General features: G+C 51.1%; 11 protein-coding genes across 11 annotated transcripts; 6 read left to right on the top strand and 5 right to left on the bottom strand.

The window, feature by feature from the left end:
• The first annotated feature begins 1,195 nt into the window (after positions 1–1,195).
• Positions 1,196–2,502, top strand: EI97DRAFT_434148 (uncharacterized protein). The gene has a single exon (XM_033798551.1). It carries the CDS (start codon positions 1,278–1,280, stop codon positions 2,304–2,306), a length of 1,029 nt encoding a protein of 342 aa, XP_033653280.1. The 5' UTR covers positions 1,196–1,277; the 3' UTR covers positions 2,307–2,502.
• A 608-nt stretch (positions 2,503–3,110) lies between these two features.
• Positions 3,111–4,016, top strand: EI97DRAFT_378673 (uncharacterized protein; the record flags this gene model as incomplete). The annotated part of the gene is made up of 1 exon (XM_033795673.1): positions 3,111–4,016. One exon carries the CDS (start codon positions 3,111–3,113, stop codon positions 4,014–4,016), a length of 906 nt encoding a protein of 301 aa, XP_033653281.1.
• A 148-nt stretch (positions 4,017–4,164) lies between these two features.
• EI97DRAFT_70965 (uncharacterized protein) lies at positions 4,165–5,064 on the top strand. Its single transcript, XM_033803020.1, has 2 exons — positions 4,165–4,243; positions 4,345–5,064. Exon 2 carries the CDS (start codon positions 4,413–4,415, stop codon positions 4,860–4,862), a length of 450 nt encoding a protein of 149 aa, XP_033653282.1. The 5' UTR covers positions 4,165–4,243; positions 4,345–4,412; the 3' UTR covers positions 4,863–5,064.
• A 495-nt stretch (positions 5,065–5,559) lies between these two features.
• Positions 5,560–6,598, bottom strand: EI97DRAFT_475122 (uncharacterized protein; the record flags this gene model as incomplete). Its single annotated transcript, XM_033801910.1, has 4 exons — positions 6,277–6,598; positions 6,008–6,216; positions 5,872–5,947; positions 5,560–5,809 (listed from the first exon to the last, which is right to left on the bottom strand). The coding sequence occupies exons 1-4, from the start codon at positions 6,357–6,359 to the stop codon at positions 5,560–5,562; spliced, it is 618 nt and encodes a 205-aa protein (XP_033653283.1). The 5' UTR covers positions 6,360–6,598.
• Positions 6,599–7,517: 919 nt separating this feature from the next.
• Positions 7,518–8,314, top strand: EI97DRAFT_475126 (uncharacterized protein; the record flags this gene model as incomplete). Its single annotated transcript, XM_033801911.1, has 2 exons — positions 7,518–8,144; positions 8,208–8,314. Exons 1-2 carry the CDS (start codon positions 7,544–7,546, stop codon positions 8,312–8,314), a joined length of 708 nt encoding a protein of 235 aa, XP_033653284.1. The 5' UTR covers positions 7,518–7,543.
• A 79-nt stretch (positions 8,315–8,393) lies between these two features.
• EI97DRAFT_434150 (uncharacterized protein) lies at positions 8,394–9,457 on the bottom strand. Its single transcript, XM_033798552.1, has 2 exons — positions 9,236–9,457; positions 8,394–9,176 (listed from the first exon to the last, which is right to left on the bottom strand). Exons 1-2 carry the CDS (start codon positions 9,278–9,280, stop codon positions 8,619–8,621), a joined length of 603 nt encoding a protein of 200 aa, XP_033653285.1. The 5' UTR covers positions 9,281–9,457; the 3' UTR covers positions 8,394–8,618.
• Positions 9,458–10,856: 1,399 nt separating this feature from the next.
• On the bottom strand, positions 10,857–13,581 carry EI97DRAFT_71001 (uncharacterized protein). The gene is made up of 2 exons (XM_033803021.1): positions 13,107–13,581; positions 10,857–13,054 (listed from the first exon to the last, which is right to left on the bottom strand). Exons 1-2 carry the CDS (start codon positions 13,229–13,231, stop codon positions 11,017–11,019), a joined length of 2,163 nt encoding a protein of 720 aa, XP_033653286.1. The 5' UTR covers positions 13,232–13,581; the 3' UTR covers positions 10,857–11,016.
• Positions 13,582–16,699: 3,118 nt separating this feature from the next.
• EI97DRAFT_467887 (uncharacterized protein) lies at positions 16,700–17,435 on the top strand (the record flags this gene model as incomplete). Its single annotated transcript, XM_033801626.1, has 2 exons — positions 16,700–16,815; positions 16,883–17,435. 2 exons carry the CDS (start codon positions 16,700–16,702, stop codon positions 17,238–17,240), a joined length of 474 nt encoding a protein of 157 aa, XP_033653287.1. The 3' UTR covers positions 17,241–17,435.
• Positions 17,436–17,596: 161 nt separating this feature from the next.
• On the bottom strand, positions 17,597–20,038 carry EI97DRAFT_434155 (mannosyl-oligosaccharide alpha-1,2-mannosidase-like protein). Its single transcript, XM_033798553.1, has one exon. The coding sequence runs from the start codon at positions 19,793–19,795 to the stop codon at positions 18,062–18,064; it is 1,734 nt and encodes a 577-aa protein (XP_033653288.1). The 5' UTR covers positions 19,796–20,038; the 3' UTR covers positions 17,597–18,061.
• A 101-nt stretch (positions 20,039–20,139) lies between these two features.
• EI97DRAFT_459205 (uncharacterized protein) lies at positions 20,140–20,415 on the top strand (the record flags this gene model as incomplete). Its single annotated transcript, XM_033800983.1, has 2 exons — positions 20,140–20,153; positions 20,205–20,415. 2 exons carry the CDS (start codon positions 20,140–20,142, stop codon positions 20,413–20,415), a joined length of 225 nt encoding a protein of 74 aa, XP_033653289.1.
• A 224-nt stretch (positions 20,416–20,639) lies between these two features.
• EI97DRAFT_450918 (uncharacterized protein) lies at positions 20,640–22,066 on the bottom strand (the record flags this gene model as incomplete). Its single annotated transcript, XM_033800311.1, has 4 exons — positions 20,640–21,329; positions 21,384–21,742; positions 21,795–21,928; positions 21,978–22,066. The coding sequence occupies 4 exons, from the start codon at positions 22,064–22,066 to the stop codon at positions 20,640–20,642; spliced, it is 1,272 nt and encodes a 423-aa protein (XP_033653290.1).
• Between the last annotated feature and the right edge of the window lie 308 nt (positions 22,067–22,374).

The raw sequence follows: 22,374 nt of genomic DNA on the forward strand, positions 1-22,374 counted from the left end.
ATCTGTTGAGTGAAACTATGATTATTGTCATCATATTAATTATCGTCCTCACCATCGTCGGGCACATCATGATCTTCCTATAGTGTTCGCTCACTGTCCATTCGGAGCCCTGGCAGTCCCGTAATTCAATCCAAACGCTAGTCAAGGAGAAGCCATGCCAGTATCTTGATCCGAGTTTTACTCGAAGACAACTTCCATGGACATGTGTTTCCATGTGCTGCATTTATTCCAGATGTCCGCGGGTTGCCGTCAACACCTACATAGTCAAACATGGAAGCTTTTTGAGTACAAAACTATGTAAACAAGTGCTCACTGGCTCAAGAAAACGCACGATACGCGAGAATAAACTTATCATGTGTTTTCGCGTCGCATTCTTCCGCGTAACTCGGACATTGTGAAATCCTCGCGCAAGCTTTCGATATCCGGTAAGGCCTTGCAGGGACGTGCATATCGTTGGGCCTCGCATGCCGTCTTTCAAGTACATCAATCGCAGCATACAGACCAAGCCATTAAAATCTCGTACACTTGCTCGAGGATTGCGCGAAACATCTTCGACATCTAAATATGAACAGCACTCCAGTAAAGAAAAGGCCCTTTATGATGACAGTTGCGAGTTTAGGACTAAAAGCCTGACTTGAAGCGACGGTGGCAAGAGGTAAGGACTACATGTATGCTCTGCTCAACATAAGACATCAGACTTTTTGCTACAATTGCGCCATTCGCCCATGTTGGAACATTGTTTGGTACTACTTGACAAATTCGCACTTGGTGATGTTGACCGTTTCCAGTGGGTGCTAGGAGACAGGGGGGCCTTTCTAAGGTTTGTGATGGAGTAAACGACTAGCTGATGCCAAATTGCTGGCGACAGAACAGAGACTTCGAAAAGGGGTTCCCAGCACATGATGGCGCCTTGTATGCCGACGACGTAAACCGTTTGCGGCTGCCTAAACTTTACGCGCAAGGCCAAGTGACAAGAGCTGGCCTTATCCACATATCTACGTAAGCTTTTTGAAGGCGAAGAATATGTTTTCCAATTGCCAAAATTTTTTGTGGTATTACATCCAGGAACCTCATGTGGCGCGCCCTAGCTTGACTGCGGCACAGCGCCAGCCTATCTCGCATTCATGCTTAGATAATACGAGACTGCGTAATGCTAGGCATCCAACTCCAGAAGTCCAGGCTTCAAACTCCTACAACTATCTGAAGCCTCGTTGGGAAATGTCGCAGTAGTTTTGCAGCCCAATTAACTTGTACCTCCCTGCATATTTTGGGTCATCATGGCGCCGTCACCAATCGAGAACCTGCCGATGGAGCTTATCCAGCGCATCTTCTTCCTGTCCGAACTGAATCTTTCCTTGCCTGAAGCATCGCCCTACATTGGAACGAAGCTGGCGGGATATTATGTACTACAGGCCATATGTGACAAGCATCTCACTCCAGACCCGGACAAAACTAAGCTTACGCGCGGAGAGCGGTCCAGCATGCAATCGCGGCTCTTCAGATACCGGTGGATGACATGGGACTTCTACAAACATTGGATACTGAAAAAGTACGGCAAGAATGGCTGTCTGTGTGGCAAGTCACCGGAGACGGGATGTTTCAATGCCCAATGGCCGCCCGATTTCGACGATCCGGTAGGAACGATGGTATTCAGTCGCAGTCACCTTCCCGAGCTCTCCTTCATGAATTGCCGCCTGCCGAATAAGCTCCTCCATGGGGCGTGGACCACGGATAAAGTACAGTTTCTGAGGTTTCTGCTCTGGACCACGGGAATGACAGTTAATTGGGGCGATCCGCATACACGGGCCACGATTCTACAGGGGCGGAGAGAGGCCGTATTGGAAAGAAATCTCGACGCTGTTGAGCTTTTCAATCATAACCGTCGTCTTGGAAAACCGCCCAACCTCGACCTGGTGCGTTTCGCCGTTATCGACGGCGGTTGTGACCGCTCCATTGTCTACGATACAATGAACGTGGCTCGCGAATGGGGTTTGCGGTATTCGAGATGGAACTGTAGCATTCTTGATGACTGGTGTGCAGAGGCGATAGAGGCAGGGAACCCAAAGGGCAGATGGCTCCAGCTCAAACTGCTGGAGCTAAGGGCGACAGAGAGTTTTGCGAAACCTCTGGATCGCACTGAGGATGTGCAGGGGACTCCAGGGTATATGAATCCGTCGTCCGGAGATTATGGCAACGTGGAAGGAGATAAGCTGGTGATACTCCCCAATCGGTGGAACAAGGTCAGTAGAGATTTTCCTACACTGGTCCGGAATCCGCTCTCCGCAGCGACCTATAGAAGCCGATGATACGACATGAAAGCTCATGGGGCAGGCAAAGTCCTCGAAGTGCCTAGATCATTTCAGGCCAGATTTCAACCCTAAGAGGACGCAAAACTGATGTAAGCAGAAAGTTACTCAGGTTGGATGGGTGTCAACTTCTGGGCCGAGTCATTTTGTAATATGTACCCCACACAGGCTCCCACCGAACGTACTTGGTGTGCAATTCCCTAAAGAGCCAATACCAATTCAAAGCAATGGATACAGTCTACACATTTGCTGGAAAGGAGCGCGTTGGGCCAATTCGATGGGCTACTGTTTCATGTTTGTTCCCATAGCTTGACCTAAATACACGGCGCCTTTTAAGTTGAACCTATAAATGTAGAGTGCAGCGTTGAATTATTGATCTTTAATGAGGGCGGTTGTTGTGTAGTGGTTGTGTGTGAATAGGCATACCCTTATGTAACGGGTAGTAAGCATTGCGCAAAACCTTCGAACAAGTTGACCATCCTTCTAATACTAGGATAGTTGCAGATTCCGAAAAGAATCCTATCCGGTTCTGCAAAATATCTTTTAAATCGCGTATCACGTGACCTGATTGTTACCTTCCGAAGCTTCTAGCTCTTGCCCCTGGGGGAGCGAATCTCAAGGTTATGACCCATGTAGACGTAGGGTTAAGATTGTGCAAGCAAATGCGTTGACAGTGAGGGCAGACAGATGACTTAAAACTGTATCACAATGAGATGATACGCTCAGGGTAGGCGTGCCAAGAATCTGATGTCGCGTTCTCCCATCCAACGTGCATCTCACCCAAAACCTCACTCTCGTTGTCCCATGACGGTCCACTACGGCGGCGTTATCAACATCATCACCCTCATTTATTTCTTCTTCACCACCATCCTCGCGATCTGGCTCGTTTATCGACAAGGTCTTGGCCACAACTACCCCTGGGTATGGCTCACCATTCTCTCCCTTTGTCGCCTCGTACAGGTGTCGATCGATCTGGCCGCAACCGCAATGTACCCACCCGAAACTGTGGCAGACAGTAGTTTGCAGACAGGCGTAGCAATCTTGACGGAGATAGGACTGACTCCCCTCTTTATGTCCACCGCCTCACTCCTGAATGCCACCAAAAGACCGAAAGGACGGCGGATGCAATGGATACTCATCCTTCTGCATGTTCCGCTCGTTGTATCCCTCATCCTCATTGTGGCCGGCGGTATTGACCCGCACTCAAGAGAAGGACCTACGTTCGCCGCAACAGACACTACCAAAGCTGGCGTTTCGTTGTATTGCGCATGCTTTGTCATCCTTGTTTGGGCAACCATCGTTATCGCATCCCGAGTGTATTTGGCGACGCCCGCTGAAGCCAAAATACTCACCACGGTCGTTCTCAGTCTTCCTTTTTTCCTGGTTAACGTCGTCTACATGATGTGTTTCGCTTTCGAGAGCCTTTGGGGGAGCCAAAGGTTCAACGTCATCAGCGGCAGCGTTACGCTCCAGTTATGCATGCAGGTCATAATGGAGTACATTATCGTTGGGCTGTACTTAGCACTCGGGTTTGAACTACCGGACAAAGCTTCACGGTTTGCTCAACGCGCAGTTGCGCTCAGCGAAATGGACCCGGACCAGGTAACCGAGCTGTTTATCTGGAAGCTATATGAGATCTTCTCTGGTAGGCACTACTCCAATAAATTGCATCCCACTGACATGAATAAGCCTTTATTGCGGCTACGTTGATGCCTGCATTGAGGTTTTCGCATTGGTTTCTGGGGAGGATCATGCGTGGATAAGCTTTATGAAGCAGGGTAGCCTGCAGGACTCCCTCTGGCCCCTGGGATGACACTTCTACGTCAGAAGAGTCCTTAAATAACGAGCATAAATCTCCATGACGTTTAGATGATCCCAACTATTACAATGTCACCGGTACTCAATGCGAGAGGGCTCGCCAGCCCATATTATCTTAGGTGACTCTTCCATATCCTCTCTCCTAATATGCCACTTCATGTCCATCAGCATGCCTATCACCGTCCCTCCAAAGTCTCTTCCTGGTTAACCATCCTTGTAGGATTTTAAAGCCGCTGTCTTCGCTTGAGTGACAACAACAAGGACTTCAATTATCAAGACTTTGACCCAATGAGTCGCAGGACGAAAGCAAGAGGCATGTCCACCCCAACCAGCTCAACTCTCGCACAAACTTTATACTCCCTCCCTCAATCCACCCCCTATCTCTCCCCCTGCATAGTACCCACCTGCTCCCTCTCCACCTCTTCATACCCCGCCAACCTCGCCCTCCCCTCTTCCCTTTCCACGATCCTCCCCACGAGCAGCCTTTTCATCCCCTGCACCCCTAATAACGCCCGTCTCACCACCAACCTCCACCCTTTCATCCTTCCTCTTCCGCGCCCTAATCCTCAACTGCGTCTTCGTCGGGTGGTTCCGCCCAATCTGCCGTGTAGCCAGCTTCTCCCTCCTACGACGCAGATAGACAAAGTACGCGCCAACAAGCAGCAACGAGAGGATGACAAAGCCACCGATGCCGATACCCACGCCGGTGCTGATGCTTTTTTCTGGCGACTGAGGTAGCGGGGGAGGAGCGCATGAACGGGGTGAGCAGTAGGTGCCATTGGAGACAATACAGGGGATGGATATTCACGCAGAAGGAACGAACGAGCCCCCTCCCTGGACCGCAAGTACTAAAGTACTGTCGCCGCTCCTATCCGTAAGGATATGTTGTTACCGTGTAAACGTGTTATTTTCTGCTTTCCCCGGCAAAGTCCAGTCAAGCTTACCTCTTCGATGCGAGTATAACCAAATCATGATATTAAGCATATTCTTCGTCCACTTTCCTCCGTTAAGGCAGCACTCCGAATATATGCAGGCATTGCAAGTCGCCAAATCTCATTCGTCTGTCCTCAGCCTCACCGGTCAGGAGCAGGGTACCCACCTCCGTTGAAGCCGACCATTCCGCTCGGAAATGCGAAGCGCGCTCAATGCTGTGGCTCTGTCAGGTTACACAGTGTCAAGTATAAGGTATGACATGGAACGACATATGTAGCCGTAGCATAATGCCTACAAAAAAAGGGGAATGAAGCTCAAGATTGATGACTGCGCTGATCTCTCCAGTTATACCTCATAGTTGCGTGACCTAACACCGTGCCCTCAGTGTCTAACAGATGTACCGCACTGTCCATACTCCTGAGTGTAAGACCCGACAAACATCGAATCCCATCTAGCCCGACCCTTGGTAAGGGCCGGCCTATTCGAAAGGCTTCGATCCACTTTACTCAGTAGCCTCTCGCTTCTCGGAGTCTTCGGGTGCATTTGCTTTCAAGGACCTTTTGGTGCTGCCGCTAATACGGTCGAACTTAACTGCCTGGTTCCCCTGTCTGTTTTGTCTCCGCTTGTAGACGTAACTTGCGAGCTCAATCCACTTGCCAAATAACTTTTGCTTGTTGTCTTCTCTGCAAACACTAAAGTCTGGCCTCTGAGGCGGTTCAACCATGAGCGCACCGCAGTATCTTTTAAATAGCCTGCAGTAATTTAGACAAGGAGAGTAAACCAGGGGGCAGCAGTTCAAGGGGAAATATCTTACCTTGAAGGGAAAAAGGTAATATGGAACCATCTGCCGTCCCCTACGGCGGAAAGAGCCTGGAGGTGCCCTCCCTGGGCTTGATTTCCAATTAGTACTCGACCTTTGAAATCGGTCTTTGGACATGGGGTTGACGTACCGTTCTGTTCATCCTGGGTTGTAGGAAACAAAAGAGCTTCTTGCCCACCACGATGCATGCTTTCCCAGGGGAATTCCTCTGCACTATCCGTCTGAGGGGTAATTTGGGCCGTTCCACGACGCCCAAGTTCGTTGGCCCTGAAAGGGTGAAAGTACGCACCAGATTCTCGGTAATGACTCCTTCCCTCGCTCTCTGTTAACCGCCTCTGCCTAAGTTTTGCATAATTAATGTTACTACCCTTCGCCAGAGATGTGTGTAATTGCACGTACCATGTTCGTTCCCCACCAAAGTGGCATAGCATTGCCCAGCAATTAAACTCAGCTGAGTCCTCCCAGCCGGTGATATCGATCATGACGTGTTCTGGGTTGTCATAAGAATCGCCTGGTGTGCGTTTCCGTACTGGCTCCCCGTCGGGTTGGCACAAGGGCTTGCCGGGTGGAGCAGCAAAGGCTGCACTGAATACACAATAAACAGGCAAAGCTTGATAGTAAGGGTCAGAGGTGCCATCATGTTGTATCTTCTTAGTAGGAGTTATTGTTCAGGGTGCGATAATACCTTTTGAAGTGGCGGGGAGTCGAAACGAGTCCTGAAGATCGCGAAGCTGGATAGTCTGCTCTGGGGAACAGCTTGACTACCTTTTAAATAGTCGATTCCCAGTGTAATTATCCAGTCTTCAACTGTCTCTGCATCGCCACTAGAGGTCCGGTCAGCCTAACCAACAAGGCAAACGTCCAACAATAATACTGAAGCGGAAGAGGCAAGGCAGCAGGATCAAGCATCGTGCAAGATACTGTTGGGAATTCCTACCATCCGTACTGCATTTCCTAAAATAACTTTTCACAATGCGGACACGATGGGCATCTCCTCCCGGCAGCCTAGGACACGTCTTTCAAACACGATGTCGTCTCATACAGATACCTACGCCGCATAACCGAGCCTCTTCCTCCAGTAACCACCGTAAGTCGTGCCACATTCTCCGGGCCTCGATGCCACGTAGTTGGGATACGTGTTTTCCGGATAACTCTTCCCTAGTATATCAACTGATACCTGTCCCTTTCTCTAGTAATTGTGCCAACTCCTCCAACATCCTGTGCCACTTCCTCCAACTGGTTCTGCCGTCAAACGCTACGCCGCCCCCTTGGAACGTCTACTTGGCAGTCCGGAGCGACTATGCCACTTCCTCTGACAACACCTGTCTCTTTCTCTGCTGGTATTTCCATTTTCTCCCCGAGGGTCGGGTTACATGTTGTAGTCCGCCAAGGCGGATTCGAAGAAATAGTCGAAGTACCAACACTAACGTCGACGATAAGCCCACATGTATCATATCCTGTCGAGAAGGAAAACGTGTTACATTCGTAGTTCTCTTGAGGGGCGAAAGTTATAAGAGGACAAGATTCCTATGCCCCAGCTGACAGACAACCTCTGATACATCCAATTTTTACGTCATCCTGTCGCAATTACTTCCAACGTACAATCTTTTACTATTTGCTTTAGAGGCATATACAACGCTCCAGGATCAACATTCAAACCTTCAATATGCAATTCAAGTCCAGCAACGTCATCATTGTTCTCGCCATGGCTCATGGCCTGACAGGTTCACCCGTGGAAACCGGTGGTGAAATCACCAGCCGCCCTGAACTCTATCGAGAGGATACAAAATCGGGCGGCTCCCTAGTCTACTATGGTGACTGGAGCGACGGTGCTTCCCCTGAAAAACGTTCCGAAACAGGCCTCGTCGAAGCCAGGAAAGCGACGGGGACCAACCGCCCTGAGCTCTTCCGGGAGGAGACAAAGTCCGGCGGCTCCCTCGTCTATTATGGGGAGTTAACCAACGGTACTCCTATCAAGAGGCGTTTCGAAGCAAGGTCACCTTGGTGGTGGGGCTCCAACGACAACTGTCCCGACGAATTCGACGACCTCGAAAATAACTTGAAATGTGACACCCGCAACACCGCACCAAACGAGCTCTGTGACAACCTAGTGAATGAGCTGTGGGGCCATGGCGATATTGGGGTTGGCCAGTCGCCCCGTCAGATTTGTTATAAAGACTCTAGTGACAAAGAATGCTGCGTCTCGTGGCATACTCAGCTACCCGCCACTCTGACCAAGGGTGATCTGGCTAAACATGCCAATAGCAGTAAGTTGCTATAGCCTGCAATGTCTCTAAAAGCTCGAGGGCGCAATACTAACATAACGAAAGTTATGGAAAAATGCACTACAAGCGGCATCTCGGGGAGGATTCGCAAAGTGAACATTCTTGGGACCTGTACAGCAGTCTGCCTGTCTAAACGTGGTAAACATTGTTAGCGGTATTGATGCTGCGATTATCTTGGAGGTGTTTTTTGGAAATGGAGCTGTTTTTTGGAAGAAACACAGGCTGCCGGCAGCCCTAGCTTAGCAACTACATTTATACACTAGTTTCAAGTTCACTTGCCGGTGACTGGAGCTAGGAAGTAGCTAGCGGATAGGGCAATGTAGTTCATTTTTCATCGCCTGGTTTCTGGAGTAGAATCCACCGCCTGCTTATCCTGTATTGGTTGGTGACAAACTTTAGGAACAATGGGCTAGCACCTTTTTTTCGGGGGCCTAGCCATGATCCCTCCTCTGGAATCTACGTCTCCCAAATCCCTGTGTCTCTATTCTTTACGCGGTAGAGACATTGAAATGCACTAGCCTTCTCCCCAACTATAGTACGGACCGCCTTAATAACATCGAACACACCGTTTTCATCCGTGAGCTCGTCTTTGCGGCCATAGTAGGTAGGGTATGCTACATCTGGTGACGTGCTTTCCAGAGCAGCAAACAGTCTGAAGAATGCTTTAGGATCAATCCTAAAGTCATACCACGTGTTTGTCTTGGGAAGAACACCGTAAGGTGGAAACTCAAGAGGCTCCTCGTCGCCCAGGTCTTCATTGAACCATTGGACCAAGATCGTGCCATCCCTAGAGGTGCGCTCATCTGCGATAACCAGAACGTATTGGTGGATAAAGTCCACCTGCACTGACTTCTCTCGCGTCCATTTTTGGCATTCTTCTGGAGAAGCCCCAATAAATTCGGTCTCAAAGTCCTCCCCCTCATTTAACAGCATCTTGAAGCCGCTGCGATCATTGGGCAGATTACGTGACTGGACCAGGTACAGATTGTTTCCGGCCAAGATCCGGTGGATAAACTGGAAACACATTGTCAGGCTCACTGCTCCCGAGTACCGTGCTAGTACAATTAACTTACAGGTTTAGCGTCTTCAGCTGTGCAGAAGAGCAAGGTTGACATCATGATGCGAATTCCTGACATCTCGGTGGTACGGGTAGTCAAGGCACCTGAGAATATAACGGATATCCGTTGTGATATGTGATGCTCGGCAGGGAATGAAGCATAAGTTCTAGAGATAGGGACCAAAGAAATGGCGGACTTTGAAGATGCGGTTGGAGAAGATCACTGTTTGTACGTTTCATGCACAGCGTATAGTGCTGCCTAGCGTGACGTCAGCTGTTTTGTTGTTTGTGGCACAGTACGGCGTAGCAATCCAAGCTACCAATAAAATATCCATGGATGGAAGCGAACTGTTATGTCTCAACCACCCAATGAAAACTGCAGGCAATACTTCAATTATCGGAATCACTGTGTGTCTCGAAACCCGTTGGACTGCTGACCGCGTGCATGGGGAGGGTAGGACCAGAAACATCAGCCCTGCAACAAAATGATGAAGAGCCAGATTTCCCTGATCCTCACGATTCAGCCTCTAACGGCGCAGATACTCTCTTGTCCCGTGAGCTATCTACCCTGAGCGAGTATCAGTCAAGCAGGATATAGGGCTAGATTACATATTTTCGCAGAGCTCAGTGGCGACGCTCTCCCTACTTAGCCTCTGCTTAGAGTTTGTCAGCCTCTTATTCAAATAATCATTCAACTCCCTGGTCAAATTTCGCAGCTTGGAAGGACTCTCCAGCCATGGAGGATAAGAGGCTCTACCGTGTCTTCACTGCAGCGACCTGTGTGAGCAGGTCTGAACGTCATGCTAACCAGTGTCCTCGCAGAAGTGAGCATAGGCCTACGGAAGAATACATCACGGTGGCTATGGGGAGGTACAAAGTCTGTGTAGAATAGAAATCGGGATTGGGGTATCTATGTAAGCGGGGAGAGCACTATGAGCACTCACCTAACCAGCACGTCATACTGGTTAGAAATCTGGACATGCCTAGCTTCTAATGTTCAATTAGTCTGTTATATAAGTATACATTCCACACTAAGACGTAGTTGCAGTTCTACGGTCCTCATTTATATAATATCCACTACTCTCCAGCGTGGAGCAACAAGGTACTCCACTCCAGGGAGTTGATTGAGCTCCTACAGCCAGTACCCTTAAAGTAGTTCCGACAATGCTGTGAACATATCCCTTCATGCGACCAGGACGCAACTGCTGAGTATCATCTGACTCAACCTCTGGAAATGGTACCTGGTGAGCGGAAGGTAAGGCGAGTTCCCTTTGGCGTGTCACTCGCATTGTTTCCCCAGAGCGTCCGTCAATACCATCGCGACGATCTTGACCCGTCTCCAAAAGACGTCCCCACCGAACACCGCAGGATCGCCGATGAGCTTTGAACGAACCCACATGAGGCCCATGACGCGCCATCTTGCCGTTGAGCTAGATTCCGGTGCACAGTCATGGAACTGCCGTCCGTTTTCAGTGCCCGAGTAGAGATCCTGCATAGGTATGGGGGAGTGTAGTGATGTTCATTGTTCTCCTGAAGAAGCAGTCAGTCTAACCTCCATTGAGATGTGAAAAGAAACACTTAATCACTTACAGCAACGATGAGAACGCGAGGGCAAAAGACCTCCTCTTCCAGACCTTGCAAGACCTGGGAGAATGACGTCTAGTACAGTTTCATCATGGACCCAATGAATGCCCCAGTGTCGACAGCCGCAAATGCCCTTCGGCTGTGTCGTTCTTGATACTGCGGCTGTCTTTTGAAATTCACAAAGCCAGCAGATGCTGTTGCTTAGGTCAATGTTTAGACTTCTCCTCGAAGAAATTTCCAGAGAAACTCGTTGCTGGTCATCTCATCTACAGAGTCGCGTTTGGAGGGAGGCGATGGCTGCCCATAATCAATTTCTCCCTTGCCCATGGGCCCATTCTGCAGCCTCGTTGTATCCAAATGTGATGTTTGCGACATGATCCCAAACGACGATCCCTTCGAATCGACGCGTCGCACAAAATCCGGAAAAGAAGCCTCCATAACACCAGTGCCCCTGCGAAACCGGGCAAAGCAATCGTCTCCGGAGCGAGCATTATTGATCAACTGGGGCATCTTCGCACAAAGTTCCTCTCGGTACGCTCCAAACATGCGTGAGGGATGAAACTCTTGGAAGTGACTCCCTGGCAGGGGCGTCAAGTGCATTGACAATGCTCGCAGAGCTGTGAATGAGGATATTAGACTAATCCAATCCACGATAGACAATGACTTCCATTGAGTCATCGAAAGTTGCGTGCAATGTTTGAGAAAGTCGTCGATGGCACGGAGACAGGATACGCGCATCGAGAGGAGGAACCCGCGGTCTCCGGAGATATTTTCGGCATCGAGGGTCGGGGAAAATGCGATGGACTTGTATAGGCAGACTTTGGCCTTCAATTGCGTCCAGTTCGTCATGTCTGCTCGACCGTTGAGGAGCTGCGTGTTTTGAGCAAACTTGGTGGGCTCACCTGAGTGCACACGGTTACTCAGCAGATCCCTTTGTATGCTGGAATACGCGTCTATGAGACGCTGCGCCTGAGCCATTGCAATGCAAGTCAGTTGCGGCTTATTGGGGAAAGTCTCTTCGACGTCCTCCAGGAATCGGCACGTCTCCATCAGCGTGGGTAACATTGCATCCGTCTCAAATTCTCTCCGCGCATGCAGTTCGGACGTATACATGCGAATAGACTCAGAATACGTCATCGGCCGGGATTTGCTCAAGTTGTGAATAGGAAGAGAACCAGACACGTAATAGCAACCGAGAAACGCTCTCTTTGCTTCACGACTTGATCTATGTTCCGCTTCGCTCTGGGGGCCCGGGGGAATATCGTCCAACCCAAGTTCTCCGGCAAGGGTTATGCAAAAGTGCAGGAGCAATCCAACTGGTGTGGTGTTGGAATCCATATACTGGTGATGCCAAGCGATAAACACCAGCAATGCCTGAACCAGATCCAAGCTCCTTACGCCATTGATGATCTTAGCCATGACCACCTTTCGGAAATCCTGGCTCAAGGACTGTTGTATTGGAGGGTGATCGTGATTCGACACGACCAAGATAGCAAGTGCCAGCAATGGTCGTCGGTGAAGCACATGGCTGCAGGATTCATCGGCTGGTAGTGGAACAAAGGGAAAAGAGTCAACCAGGCTCGTCCGATAGACCTCGACACAGTGATTAATTTGAGCATAGCTGATGTCCTGGATGACGCGGTTCAACCCATAAAGCGGCACAAGCGTAGAAGCGAGGTTCCTGGAAAAGTCCGACAGTTCCCCAGTCTGAGACAGGGAAATAGCGGGAAACGAACTGCTCACACCCGGTAACGTGGTAGTTGCTGAGGGGGCCGGTGGTCGTGCTGGGGCTGGTGGAGGGGACAGCACCGCAGGCAGCTGGACGTTCTCAACCAGAGAACAGGTAATGGTTGCTATAGGAGGAAGCCTGTATTGGGAAGGAGACGCGGCGGTATTGGTCGCTTGAATGGGTGCGTCGGTGCATTGAGAAGGGGACTTGACGAAACTTGCTCCCGGAGGAGGGAGGTGTTGGGCTGCAGAGTTGGCAGACCCTTGCACCAGAGGAAGAGTGAGTTGAGCAACGAAAGTGGCAGTGGATGATACCGGTGGAAGGGCAAGCTGGGGAGGACCCGTGAGCGGCGGAGGGGAAGTCGGAGATGCAATCCCTGCTGCTACCCGCACCGAAGTAGGATCCTCCGGCTGGCTGTCCTCGACCTGGTCGGCTTCACTTGTTTTCGACCTGATAGCCTTCTTCTTTGGTTGGCGTCGGCGAGGTACATGTTGCTCACAAGTGGCCTTGGCTCTCTCACATCTTGCTCAAATGTCAGACCAGGGCCGTCAATCTTCCACACAAAGTAACGTACCTAAAACAGCTCCCCCGGGTCTCGCCAACCTCACATCGGACCTTGTGTTGGCGGCAACGGACACAAGCATGAGCGTTGCCTATCCGCGGCTTCTTGCTCTCGTCCTGCGGCACTTCCTGGGGCATTGAATATTTGCCTATGACGTGCTTTTCATTCCATGCTTTGCTGGGGATTTCTCGATTTTCATATAATGTAGAAATCCTGAATATTCGGCAGTTAACTCGCTCGCTGCTGGGAGGCGCGTATGTACCGGAGAGCCTAATGCACCAGCAGACCTTCAAGGGACAGTCCACTGGGCGGCGTGTAGGCAGTGAGGTGGATGGCAGAAGACGCCAGCAAGCTTCAAGCGGTCTTGTGAAGGTGCAGTGCTTGAGGGCCAAAGTCGCATGTACAGTATGTCTGCCAAGTCTCCGACAGTATTCTCGTGGCCCGTGAGGCGCCCTGGTTCTGTGAAGGGAAAGAAGCGCGACGGCTGGAGAGAGCCAACCAGGGCAGTGAACGGCGGAGGGAGGGAAACTGTGAATGCAGGACAGCAACGCAACGTCTTGCTTCCAAAGCTACCTTGCCTACCATATTACTGGATTCAGGGTCCTTTGCCGGCTCCGAATCACAGAGGGATATACCTCGGCGTTTATTGTAATATTCCGGCGCAACTTCATTCGGTAGCAGACAACCGACGGACATGATCCTCCACGGCACAAGTCCGACAGGCGACAAGTCCGAATCCCGATTTCTCAGGATATACATAACAATGGCTCTCCCCGTTGCCCTGTCGCGGCGTACATTCCCATTTACGAAGGAATAAAAGGGAGAGCTGACAAACCGATGAAGGGTCGATGGTGGAAGCTGGAGAGCTGTGATGTAAACCCGAGACAAGTGCCTATCCACACTGACACCCCACCTCGTCTCCTCCACACGTTTCTCGTCATGGCGACCAGCGGTGGCGCGCAGGCTATCTACGAAGGCTCCGCCTTTTCTTACAAAATAGGCTGGGTTTTAGCCGGGTCGCGCTCCTCCGCCATATCTATTGTACTACGTGGGTACTGGACCGAGGGCTTGTCCCTAGACACGTTGTCCGGACTCCAACCCCGCGTCCACACCAGTAACACCAGCAGCCTTCAAATAATGGCCTCTATCCAGTCGAAAATGTTGTACCGAGCCGGACATGCCAGACGAAGGCCTCTTCGCTCGAAATGCACCAGACGGCCTCCCAGCTGGGCAGCCGGAACAGTCTTTGAAGACAAGTGCAAGGCTTCGAGCGGCAAGCAGGCGAACTCGGCATTCGAAAAATAGTCCTCCATTGGGATCTTTGCGATGGACTTCAGCACGCGGCTGAAGGGGACCGCTCGTCGTTTGTGGGGTCAGCAACAGCGGATGTGTGCGGGTGTTGGTTGCCATGTGCGTGGGCTTCAACCCGAATCCGATGCTGTGTCCGACGATTTACTCTCGGCATCTCCCCCATCTCCGACTTCCCCACACTACCTCCACGGACTAGTGTACCAATCAAGTAGGTCCCTAGTGTGACTGACAATGATATCCAGGTCGTCGGCGAGGCTGGCGGCGATCACTGAACAACACACATCCGAGGTTCATGACCCTGGGGACGCGAACATCCTGGTGAGAATTGTCAGGTGCTGACCTGGCAGACGTCGTCCCGAAAGAGGAGGTCATGGGGATGGCAATGGGGATGGCAGTGGGACATCTTAAATGAAGGCGGAAACGTCGCCATCAATGGACTTGTTTCAACGGCGACATGACGAGGGCTCTCATCCCAACTTCGACGGGAGTGAAACCAAGCGCATTTCGAGCTAAGCTTACTTCGGTAGTAGTCACGTGGAAGGCTCTTCATCGGCCCGGACCGCCAATTCTCCCCTTGAACCAGTCTCTGCGAACATGGACTATCACAACGACCGACGAAGCTCTCTGCATCTATTTGCTTCCAGATATTGACGCCTTCTTCACCCATGGACGGGTGGGCTTCTTGTCATGTGACTAACACTCCGGACCTCATCGTCAAAACCACACAAGAGTTTCACGTATTGAGGCACCGGTACACGAACTATCTCCATTCTTCTGTACATGCCCAGGTTACTTATAGTTCATATACCGGTGACTGATCTTGGTGTACATATCAACCCCCCAGGCTACTCACTCTCGGCCTAACCCTTAAGTCACACGAATGGATCTATCGTGGAAATAGATGCAGCCATCTTGGTAGCACAGCATAAGCCACAGTGTTTAGACCGCCATTACACATGGCAGCTCACCTGAAAGACTCTGGCTGGAAAGATCAGGAGACAACACACCTACCGGCATTGCTTCCCTACCTACCACCTCCCACACCATTCGTAAGAGTCTCTCCATAAGATTCCCCAGGCATGAAACACATAAGAGGATATCTTCAAGAACGGCTTGCATGAATTCCAGAGCACGTAAGGTAACGCAAAGGCGCCTGTGCATGCCCTGGGATGTCTCTTGTGCAACAGCTATTCTTGCCTTCGACTTCGGCCCGCCCACTACTACAAAATGCGAGTTCCGAGCGGCTTCAGCGCTGCTATCGGTATTCCGAACTACTCGTCTGCTTCTAGATTTTCGGGAATGGCGTCTTCTGACCACTCACTCATTCCCCATCAACGCCGTTTATCAGCACGCATTGACGTATATGCAGACGACGCCGTTCTCGTACTAGGTTTTCGCAAGGACATGCTTCATTTACGCTTGCAATCTTGACGGATGACAGCTTCAGTCATTTCGGCGCATGCCCGAATTGTACCATTCCCACAACCCTCTCACAACTTCTCGGCCTAACACGTCCACAACAGGTTCTGCACGCTTCCGCATCCTGCATCATCTCGTTCCTTCTGCAGGGAACCATACCGCTCAAGTCCGTCGGGCACGCCGTCCTTCGAGTCCTCTAGACTTGGCATCAAGCTCCCGAGATACTCAGCCTGTACCACGTTCTGGGTTTTTCCGCAGGGTGCATGAGAAGAGCGGCATATCCCGCGCTGCTAAGGGGTCCGCTCGATGAAGTCAAATATAGAAAGAGTGCATTCCACATAACCCGAATCCGGACCACAGCACCTCTCAACCCAAACTTACGCGTGTACACAACTCTCGCTCATCAGCATACGAAGCTCGCGCCGTTCAGTAAGTCGCACGGTGAAGTATTGTTACGAGTGGAAATGACAGACTGAGCACACTGACATAACCCCAACTGTTCCTTGGTACACAACATTCCACCACATGCGCCCCACCTGTATGGGAAAACGAGGTACATGCCTGTGTGACCGATAGGCCTGGGCCGCCCTTTTGCCTGCTGCGTGCATTTCTGTTCATGCTTGCGGTCAGCTTTGCGGTGTGGTACATGACGGACATGACGGACGGAAAGCGCATGGGGGGAGAAGAGCATATATTATGGAGTGAGAGAGGTAGTCCAAATTTCCTCGATCCACAGAACCTCAAACATCGAAATTTCGTCATATCCACTGTCCCACTCCCGAATAATCAGAAGCGTGAATATCTGTTCCTCCCACGGATTAGTAGAGCCAATGTCAGACCTCCATCCCGCAAGCAAACCGCACAAACACAGACGAATGTCATCCAAGACGGAAAAAGAGCTGCAGCAAATTATGTTGAAGGAGAAGAGACTCAGGCACATGATCATAAACGGCTGTGAAGACTTTGATTCTTGTGTCGACGATAACGCACTGTAAGATTGCATCTCCCTTCATTGCTTATGTCCTTATGAGAACATCTACTAACCTTTTCAATTTCAGTGCCCCCACAAACAGTCCCCAACACTCCAACCAATACCTTATACCATACCGACGCACCCCACGAACACCGCATCTCTCGCCGCAAGACCGCCATCCAGAACTGAGTTCCTCCTTGCCCAGGATACCCGAAGAAGCGCCTCATGATCTCCTCGAAATGTCGGATTGGGCGACCGTTCTGGAGAGTTTGGATACTACTGCTGCTCCGACGAATTGCAGTGATGCCGCTTCCGATACTGGCACTAGTGTGGACAGTGTCGGGAGTGCTGAAGGGGTGGAGAATGTAGATGAGGAACGAAGAGTGCCTGGATGGTGGGATGGAGAAACAAACTCAGTGGGAGGAGTGGCTAGGGGGAAGTGAGAGACTGATCCACGTTGTAGCAGGCAACGCCACGGCAAGGTTGGAGAATACGTCTTGCTTCCTGCTTTGAGGGTGCGGTTTTTCGAGGGTTCGCTCAACACGACGCTGCTCATTGCCCTAGGATGGATCTATCGATTCGTCTTTCTTCTGAGAACTTGGGGAACTGATGCCAGTAATGAATGACCACGAATGACGGCTATCAACTGTATATATATACCCTGTATCATTCCATCTATACTAATATATAATAACATACCCCTCCCTGTTGCCACTTCCCTGGTCTGTCCAAGTGAACTGAACTTGCAACCTTAACCCAAGAGCGCACTGTTTCCACCCTCCCATCGAACCCCTACATTCTCCCCTCAGGACTCACCCAGACCCATTCTCCAGCACTTTCCCCGCTGCCGTCCTTCTTGCACATTCTTATCCGCATCTACCCGCCCCACCGCAGCACTCTAAGGTCTTCAACCGCATTCACCCCTTGTACGCTGTTCCACCACATCCTACATGGAGACAATGCAATCCGTCGCACAAGCAGGCGAAGCGAGTGTCAATTCGCAGGACTGTTGCCCTGTTTCCTTTGTGGAACTTTTGCAATACCTTGTACGAAGGCCGAGGAAGATATGTTTAGCCTACGTACGTTGCGGGGGTGGAGGTAGGAGAGCAGGCAAGAGTATTGTAGGGTAGTCTAAATCTGTTAGAACAGAGAGAGATCTTGATTTCCATTTAAGGCGTCCCCAACCGAGAAAAACATGACGACTGGACGGGTATCAGACGCCGAACGCCCATACATACAACGCTAACCATCCCATCCTCATTTCCTACCGAATCATCCTGAACACATGACCCCCAGCACTAAACACCCACTGATCCAAACTCGCCACATCCACGCCACTAAACACCAAATACGCATACTTCAGCGTCTCCGCAGCCCAATAACTCTCTTGCTTGTCAATCCATCTCCCCTCTCCCTTGCCAGACCACTCCTCCTCCTTCACTCTGCCCACATCCGCTAATTGCGCGTATCCAAACGGGGCGCGGCAGTGCGTTTCCATGGCGAGAAATGCTTCCCACGCCCAGTCCCTATAGCGCTGTTGACCGGTAATGCGCCAGGCGTAGAAGAGGGATTCCAAGTACTCCGGACGGCCTCTATATCGCCCGTCGACGGCCCAGAAACCGTGGGCTTTTAGTTCTTTATCTTCGCGGCCTGTTTCCGTTTGGAAGGCTTGTGACTCGGTGGTGACGCGATTGGGGATCCAGGACCAGGTTTCGGGCCCGATTTTGGATGGAGTAGATGCGTATGTGTGATGGCAGCCTTCTAAAAGGGCGAGGGCAAACGTTCGTAGGGCAGGCTCGTCGTAGAGTTTTGCGGCCAGGAGAAGCACTCCGGGTGCAGCGCAGGCGGCATGGGACTGGCGGTTGAGGTACCATCGGCGATCCTGCATGCCGAGAAAAAGATGCTGCATTAGGTGATCCGAAACTGGGGTCGAGCGGGTGGCTAGTGATCCGCGAAGGGAGTAGGCAGAGTCTACAAAGCGGCGCTTGTAGACTGCGAGATGAGGATCAGAGCGGGGTGCCAGAAGGGTCATCTTGAGGAGATATTCGTAATAGGCGTCGTGGCCGGCGTCCCAATGGCGTTGGCGCCCGACTGGTTCTCCTGTCATGATGTTTATCGGTGCGTCAATCATGCCGCTCCATGTAGCAGTGTAGTTGCTCCATACAAGCGGCGCCCATGCGAGGGTTGCATTTTTTGCGTAGATATTGTTTCCAGTCATGCGGCTTAGTACGCGATTCTCAAGGATGGCCGAGCCACCGCGCGCGGGTGAGATCGCTGGACCATCATAGCGGGATTGATCTGGGTCTTCGAGGTAAACTTCTGGAGGACCAGGAACGCCTCTGCCAGTCCTGAAGTTTACACGGGGCCATGGCATACCGGTGGGCGTGTCATACGCGGGTCCCAGATTATCTGCGAGGGCAACAGCCTGCTGTAGTATCTTCACCCGTGTCTCCATGTCTAAGACGCTCCCTGGAATGATGCCGGCTTCGGACAAGTCTACAAGAGAGGTCAAAGCTCCTAGATATCTTGTCGTTGCTTCGGATGGATCCACGAGGCCGTGTGCAGTTGAGAAGTCAATCTCAACTATGAATCGAACACACTCCGCCAGTTCCTCCCATAGACCCATGAGCGCCAGCGTCGTCGAAGCGTCAACAATGAAAGCTCCCCAGGCATTCCGCGAAGAGTCATTGGCTCCGGTGACGGGTTTGATAGCATCTTGGCCCCACGCGTTATGCCTGTATTTCCAGAATGTATGCTTCATAGCCTCGCGCACCTTGTCCGCTTTTTCCACATCGGCCCTCTCCGTCCCATTCTGCCATTCTGTGTACTGTATATGCGCCCCAAACGTGGCGATCCTTGTGTCTTGCCGAAAAGTCGGGTGCGAAAACTCCTTGATAATGAGGTAGAAGGTGATGACGAGGACGGCGGCTAAGAGCTTGAAGGACGACTCGGGATTCTTCTGGAACTTGGACTTGCCCCAGCGGCGGAATCCGGGCATGTTGTGCGGATCTTATATCCACAGTCCAGGGACCTGGGCTGTTCTCGAGGGCTGAGATGGTGCAATCATGGAGGGGATATGTGCACGGCGTAGAGTAGTCGATTACGGCGAATTGGCGTCTCGTCACATCGAGCCTGCGGTAGTCGGCCTTCACTTGCGCTGTGGCATTGCCGTTCGGGCAAAAGATATGCTGTGAGAGGCGGGGTTGGCCGTGGAAATTGCGAATGGATGCTCCAGGTGGCCGGAGGAAGGTTTGCATGTCGTTAAAGTAAATAGTCTTGGCGCTGCTCCTTCCGCCGAGCTTTTCTGCATCCCCGTCGTCCTCTGCTCTACCAGCATCCTCAATGGCTGTCTGGCAGTGCGTATACTATTCACATCGGTCATGCCGATTCAGCTAACAAGAACTCAGGTGGTACAAGGGCATTGCGCCCAAGACGCGCATACTCATCGGAGTTGGCATCATGGGGTACGCAGTGTTCGGCATGTTCATGTCTGACAAGGTGGAGGAGAAGCTCGGACTGGTGCCAACTGAGCAGGACAAGGAGGAGTTGAAGAGGGTGATGCCCAGAATCATAACCGTTGATAAGGAGAAGGAGAAGAAACCAGGGTTGGGGTCCTGAAAGAACATCTGCAGCGCATCGGGTGGCAAACAAAGGCCTACCTGCACCACACTCATAAGCCCAGTCCGGCTCCATACGAACAAAGCAGTACGGATTTCTTCAAGATCGCGAGAACTCTGCCGACTACATGCGGGAGTGTTTCTTGAATGAGGGGGTTACAAATTCAGCGACAACGAGATATACAACTTCGCATGGACAGATCCACCTGGATTATACCCGCCAATTCAGCCCTGATCTGTGTCCAGATCAGCAATGAGATTGTCTATAATCTTGAACATCTCTTCCGCCAACCTCCTCCCATCATCTCTCCAATCTGCGCTGCACAACCGACCAAAGCGATCTGGATGCCACCTGATTCGTTCTTGTCTCAAGAACTCTTTGCTGTACTGCCCTGAAGCGCGTAAGAACCGTTCCACGTCGTGCCTACAGGCCCTTAAGCCCCCAGGATCGACTTTTGATACACGACAAACGTCCAGCTCGCAGATAGTGACTTCGGAGGGGAGATAGGGGAACGACGTCAGCAGCTTTGCTTGCCTCTTTCCGTTTGGACTCTGCGGTGTCGATGCTCGAGGATTGCCATTGCGAATTTCCAATTTCTTTGGTCCTGCTTTTCCTCCAGCGGCAGCAAGCGCCGAAGAGAACGCGCTTGACACCTCAGCTGCCCACTTTTCGTAGTGTGCTCTTGTCGCGGCATCGGGAACAGTTGACCTTTGGTTTGTTCCGCCGTCTGACCGGTTATTGTCATTGCTTTTCTGATTTGGCTGCGTCTTCGACTTAGACTTGACGGATGTGAAGAAGTTGTGCACAAACGCTTCAAGAGCCTGCTCATTGCCGTCGCCTATGGATCCAGCCCATGTCCTGTCGACTCTCATCATGACGAACTGATCCGGCACGGTTGAGTCGAGAGTTATATACTGTGCTAGTGTATGAGAAGACGTGTCAACGCATGCAACTCGATTGTCACATACCGCGAGGTCATTCCATGAAAACCCAGCTTCGGCCTCCCATTCTTCTACCGTCTCTTTAAAAGTACGCCAAGAGTCGCCTGATCCAGTGCGATACTTAACCTCCCCATACTCACTCAAGGCAAAATAAGCACCTTTCCGTCCCCAGGTCACGATCCTTGGAGGCCCCGCTCTCCATCCAGAGGGAGTGAGCCAACCCTGCAGAGAAGCTTCTAACCCAGAGGGCAGGGCAGTCCATCGGATGAAGCTCGGTCCCCAGGCTATGAAGGACTCTTTAGGGCCTAGATATACGTAGATATGAGGGTTGGGTTTGATAGATCCGAGGATCTCTTCTAACTCCCAAGGGATCTCCTCGCCCCAAGCTTCGGCCAATGGTCAACTTGACGTCCAAAATGGTATGACTGTGGTAAATACCAAGGTTATTCTTCCCTTCCCCATCTGTGTAGCTTAAAAGCCATGATTCTTGTACCGGCCCAAGAGCGGCCCAGTGCGCGCTTACCACTCTTCCCGAAATGATGAGTTGATATAGCGGCAGAGGGAGGTTGCGACTGTAAGGATTTAAACACGAAACCAGACCTCAAATCATGAGTAACTTACTATGTTAGTCCTTCATAACTATTCGATATATAGCTCTCATTAGGTCCAAAAGAGAAAAACGATCTAGTACTACTCGATATTCCGTTCATGGTACAGCTGCGTTAAAGGGAATATGACGTCATAAGCGACCCTTCCCTCAACACGATACAAACTCAAAAGAGCTAAATCAAGAAGAGGCAGTCGCAGTGCTGGGCCATAATATGTCAGACAATTCATGATACCTCGTCGTTTCACGTTCATGAACTCAAACGGAGCCTGGGAAAGAGTCCCAAACGGCTGAAACCTGCTTGGTGAATGAATTCTTGGCATCGCCAACTCCCTTTGAACGGTCAACTCCAGACTTCCAACGCAGACGCTTTCTCACGTCGGATATGATGTGACAAAAGCATAAAAAGTT

Source organism: Westerdykella ornata (genome assembly GCF_010094085.1).
Source record: "Westerdykella ornata strain CBS 379.55 unplaced genomic scaffold EI97scaffold_13, whole genome shotgun sequence".
NCBI classification, from domain to species: Eukaryota; Fungi; Ascomycota; class Dothideomycetes; order Pleosporales; family Sporormiaceae; genus Westerdykella; species Westerdykella ornata.

What these genes read in the sequence shown, in the direction of transcription:
- EI97DRAFT_434155 (XM_033798553.1), bottom strand. Translation starts at nt 19,795, where the DNA reads ATGCCCGGATTCCGCCGCTGGGGCAAGTCCAAGTTCCAGAAGAATCCC.
- EI97DRAFT_70965 (XM_033803020.1), top strand. Translation starts at nt 4,413, where the DNA reads ATGAGTCGCAGGACGAAAGCAAGAGGCATGTCCACCCCAACCAGCTCA.
- EI97DRAFT_434148 (XM_033798551.1), top strand. Translation starts at nt 1,278, where the DNA reads ATGGCGCCGTCACCAATCGAGAACCTGCCGATGGAGCTTATCCAGCGC.
- EI97DRAFT_71001 (XM_033803021.1), bottom strand. Translation starts at nt 13,231, where the DNA reads ATGCCCCAGGAAGTGCCGCAGGACGAGAGCAAGAAGCCGCGGATAGGC. An exon ending in ACCCGGGGGAGCTGTTTTAG is followed by an intron (nt 13,055 to 13,106) that starts GTACGTTACTTT and finishes CATTTGAGCAAG; the next exon opens with ATGTGAGAGAGCCAAGGCCA.
- EI97DRAFT_434150 (XM_033798552.1), bottom strand. Translation starts at nt 9,280, where the DNA reads ATGATGTCAACCTTGCTCTTCTGCACAGCTGAAGACGCTAAACCT. An exon ending in CAGCTGAAGACGCTAAACCT is followed by an intron (nt 9,177 to 9,235) that starts GTAAGTTAATTG and finishes ATGTGTTTCCAG; the next exon opens with TTTATCCACCGGATCTTGGC.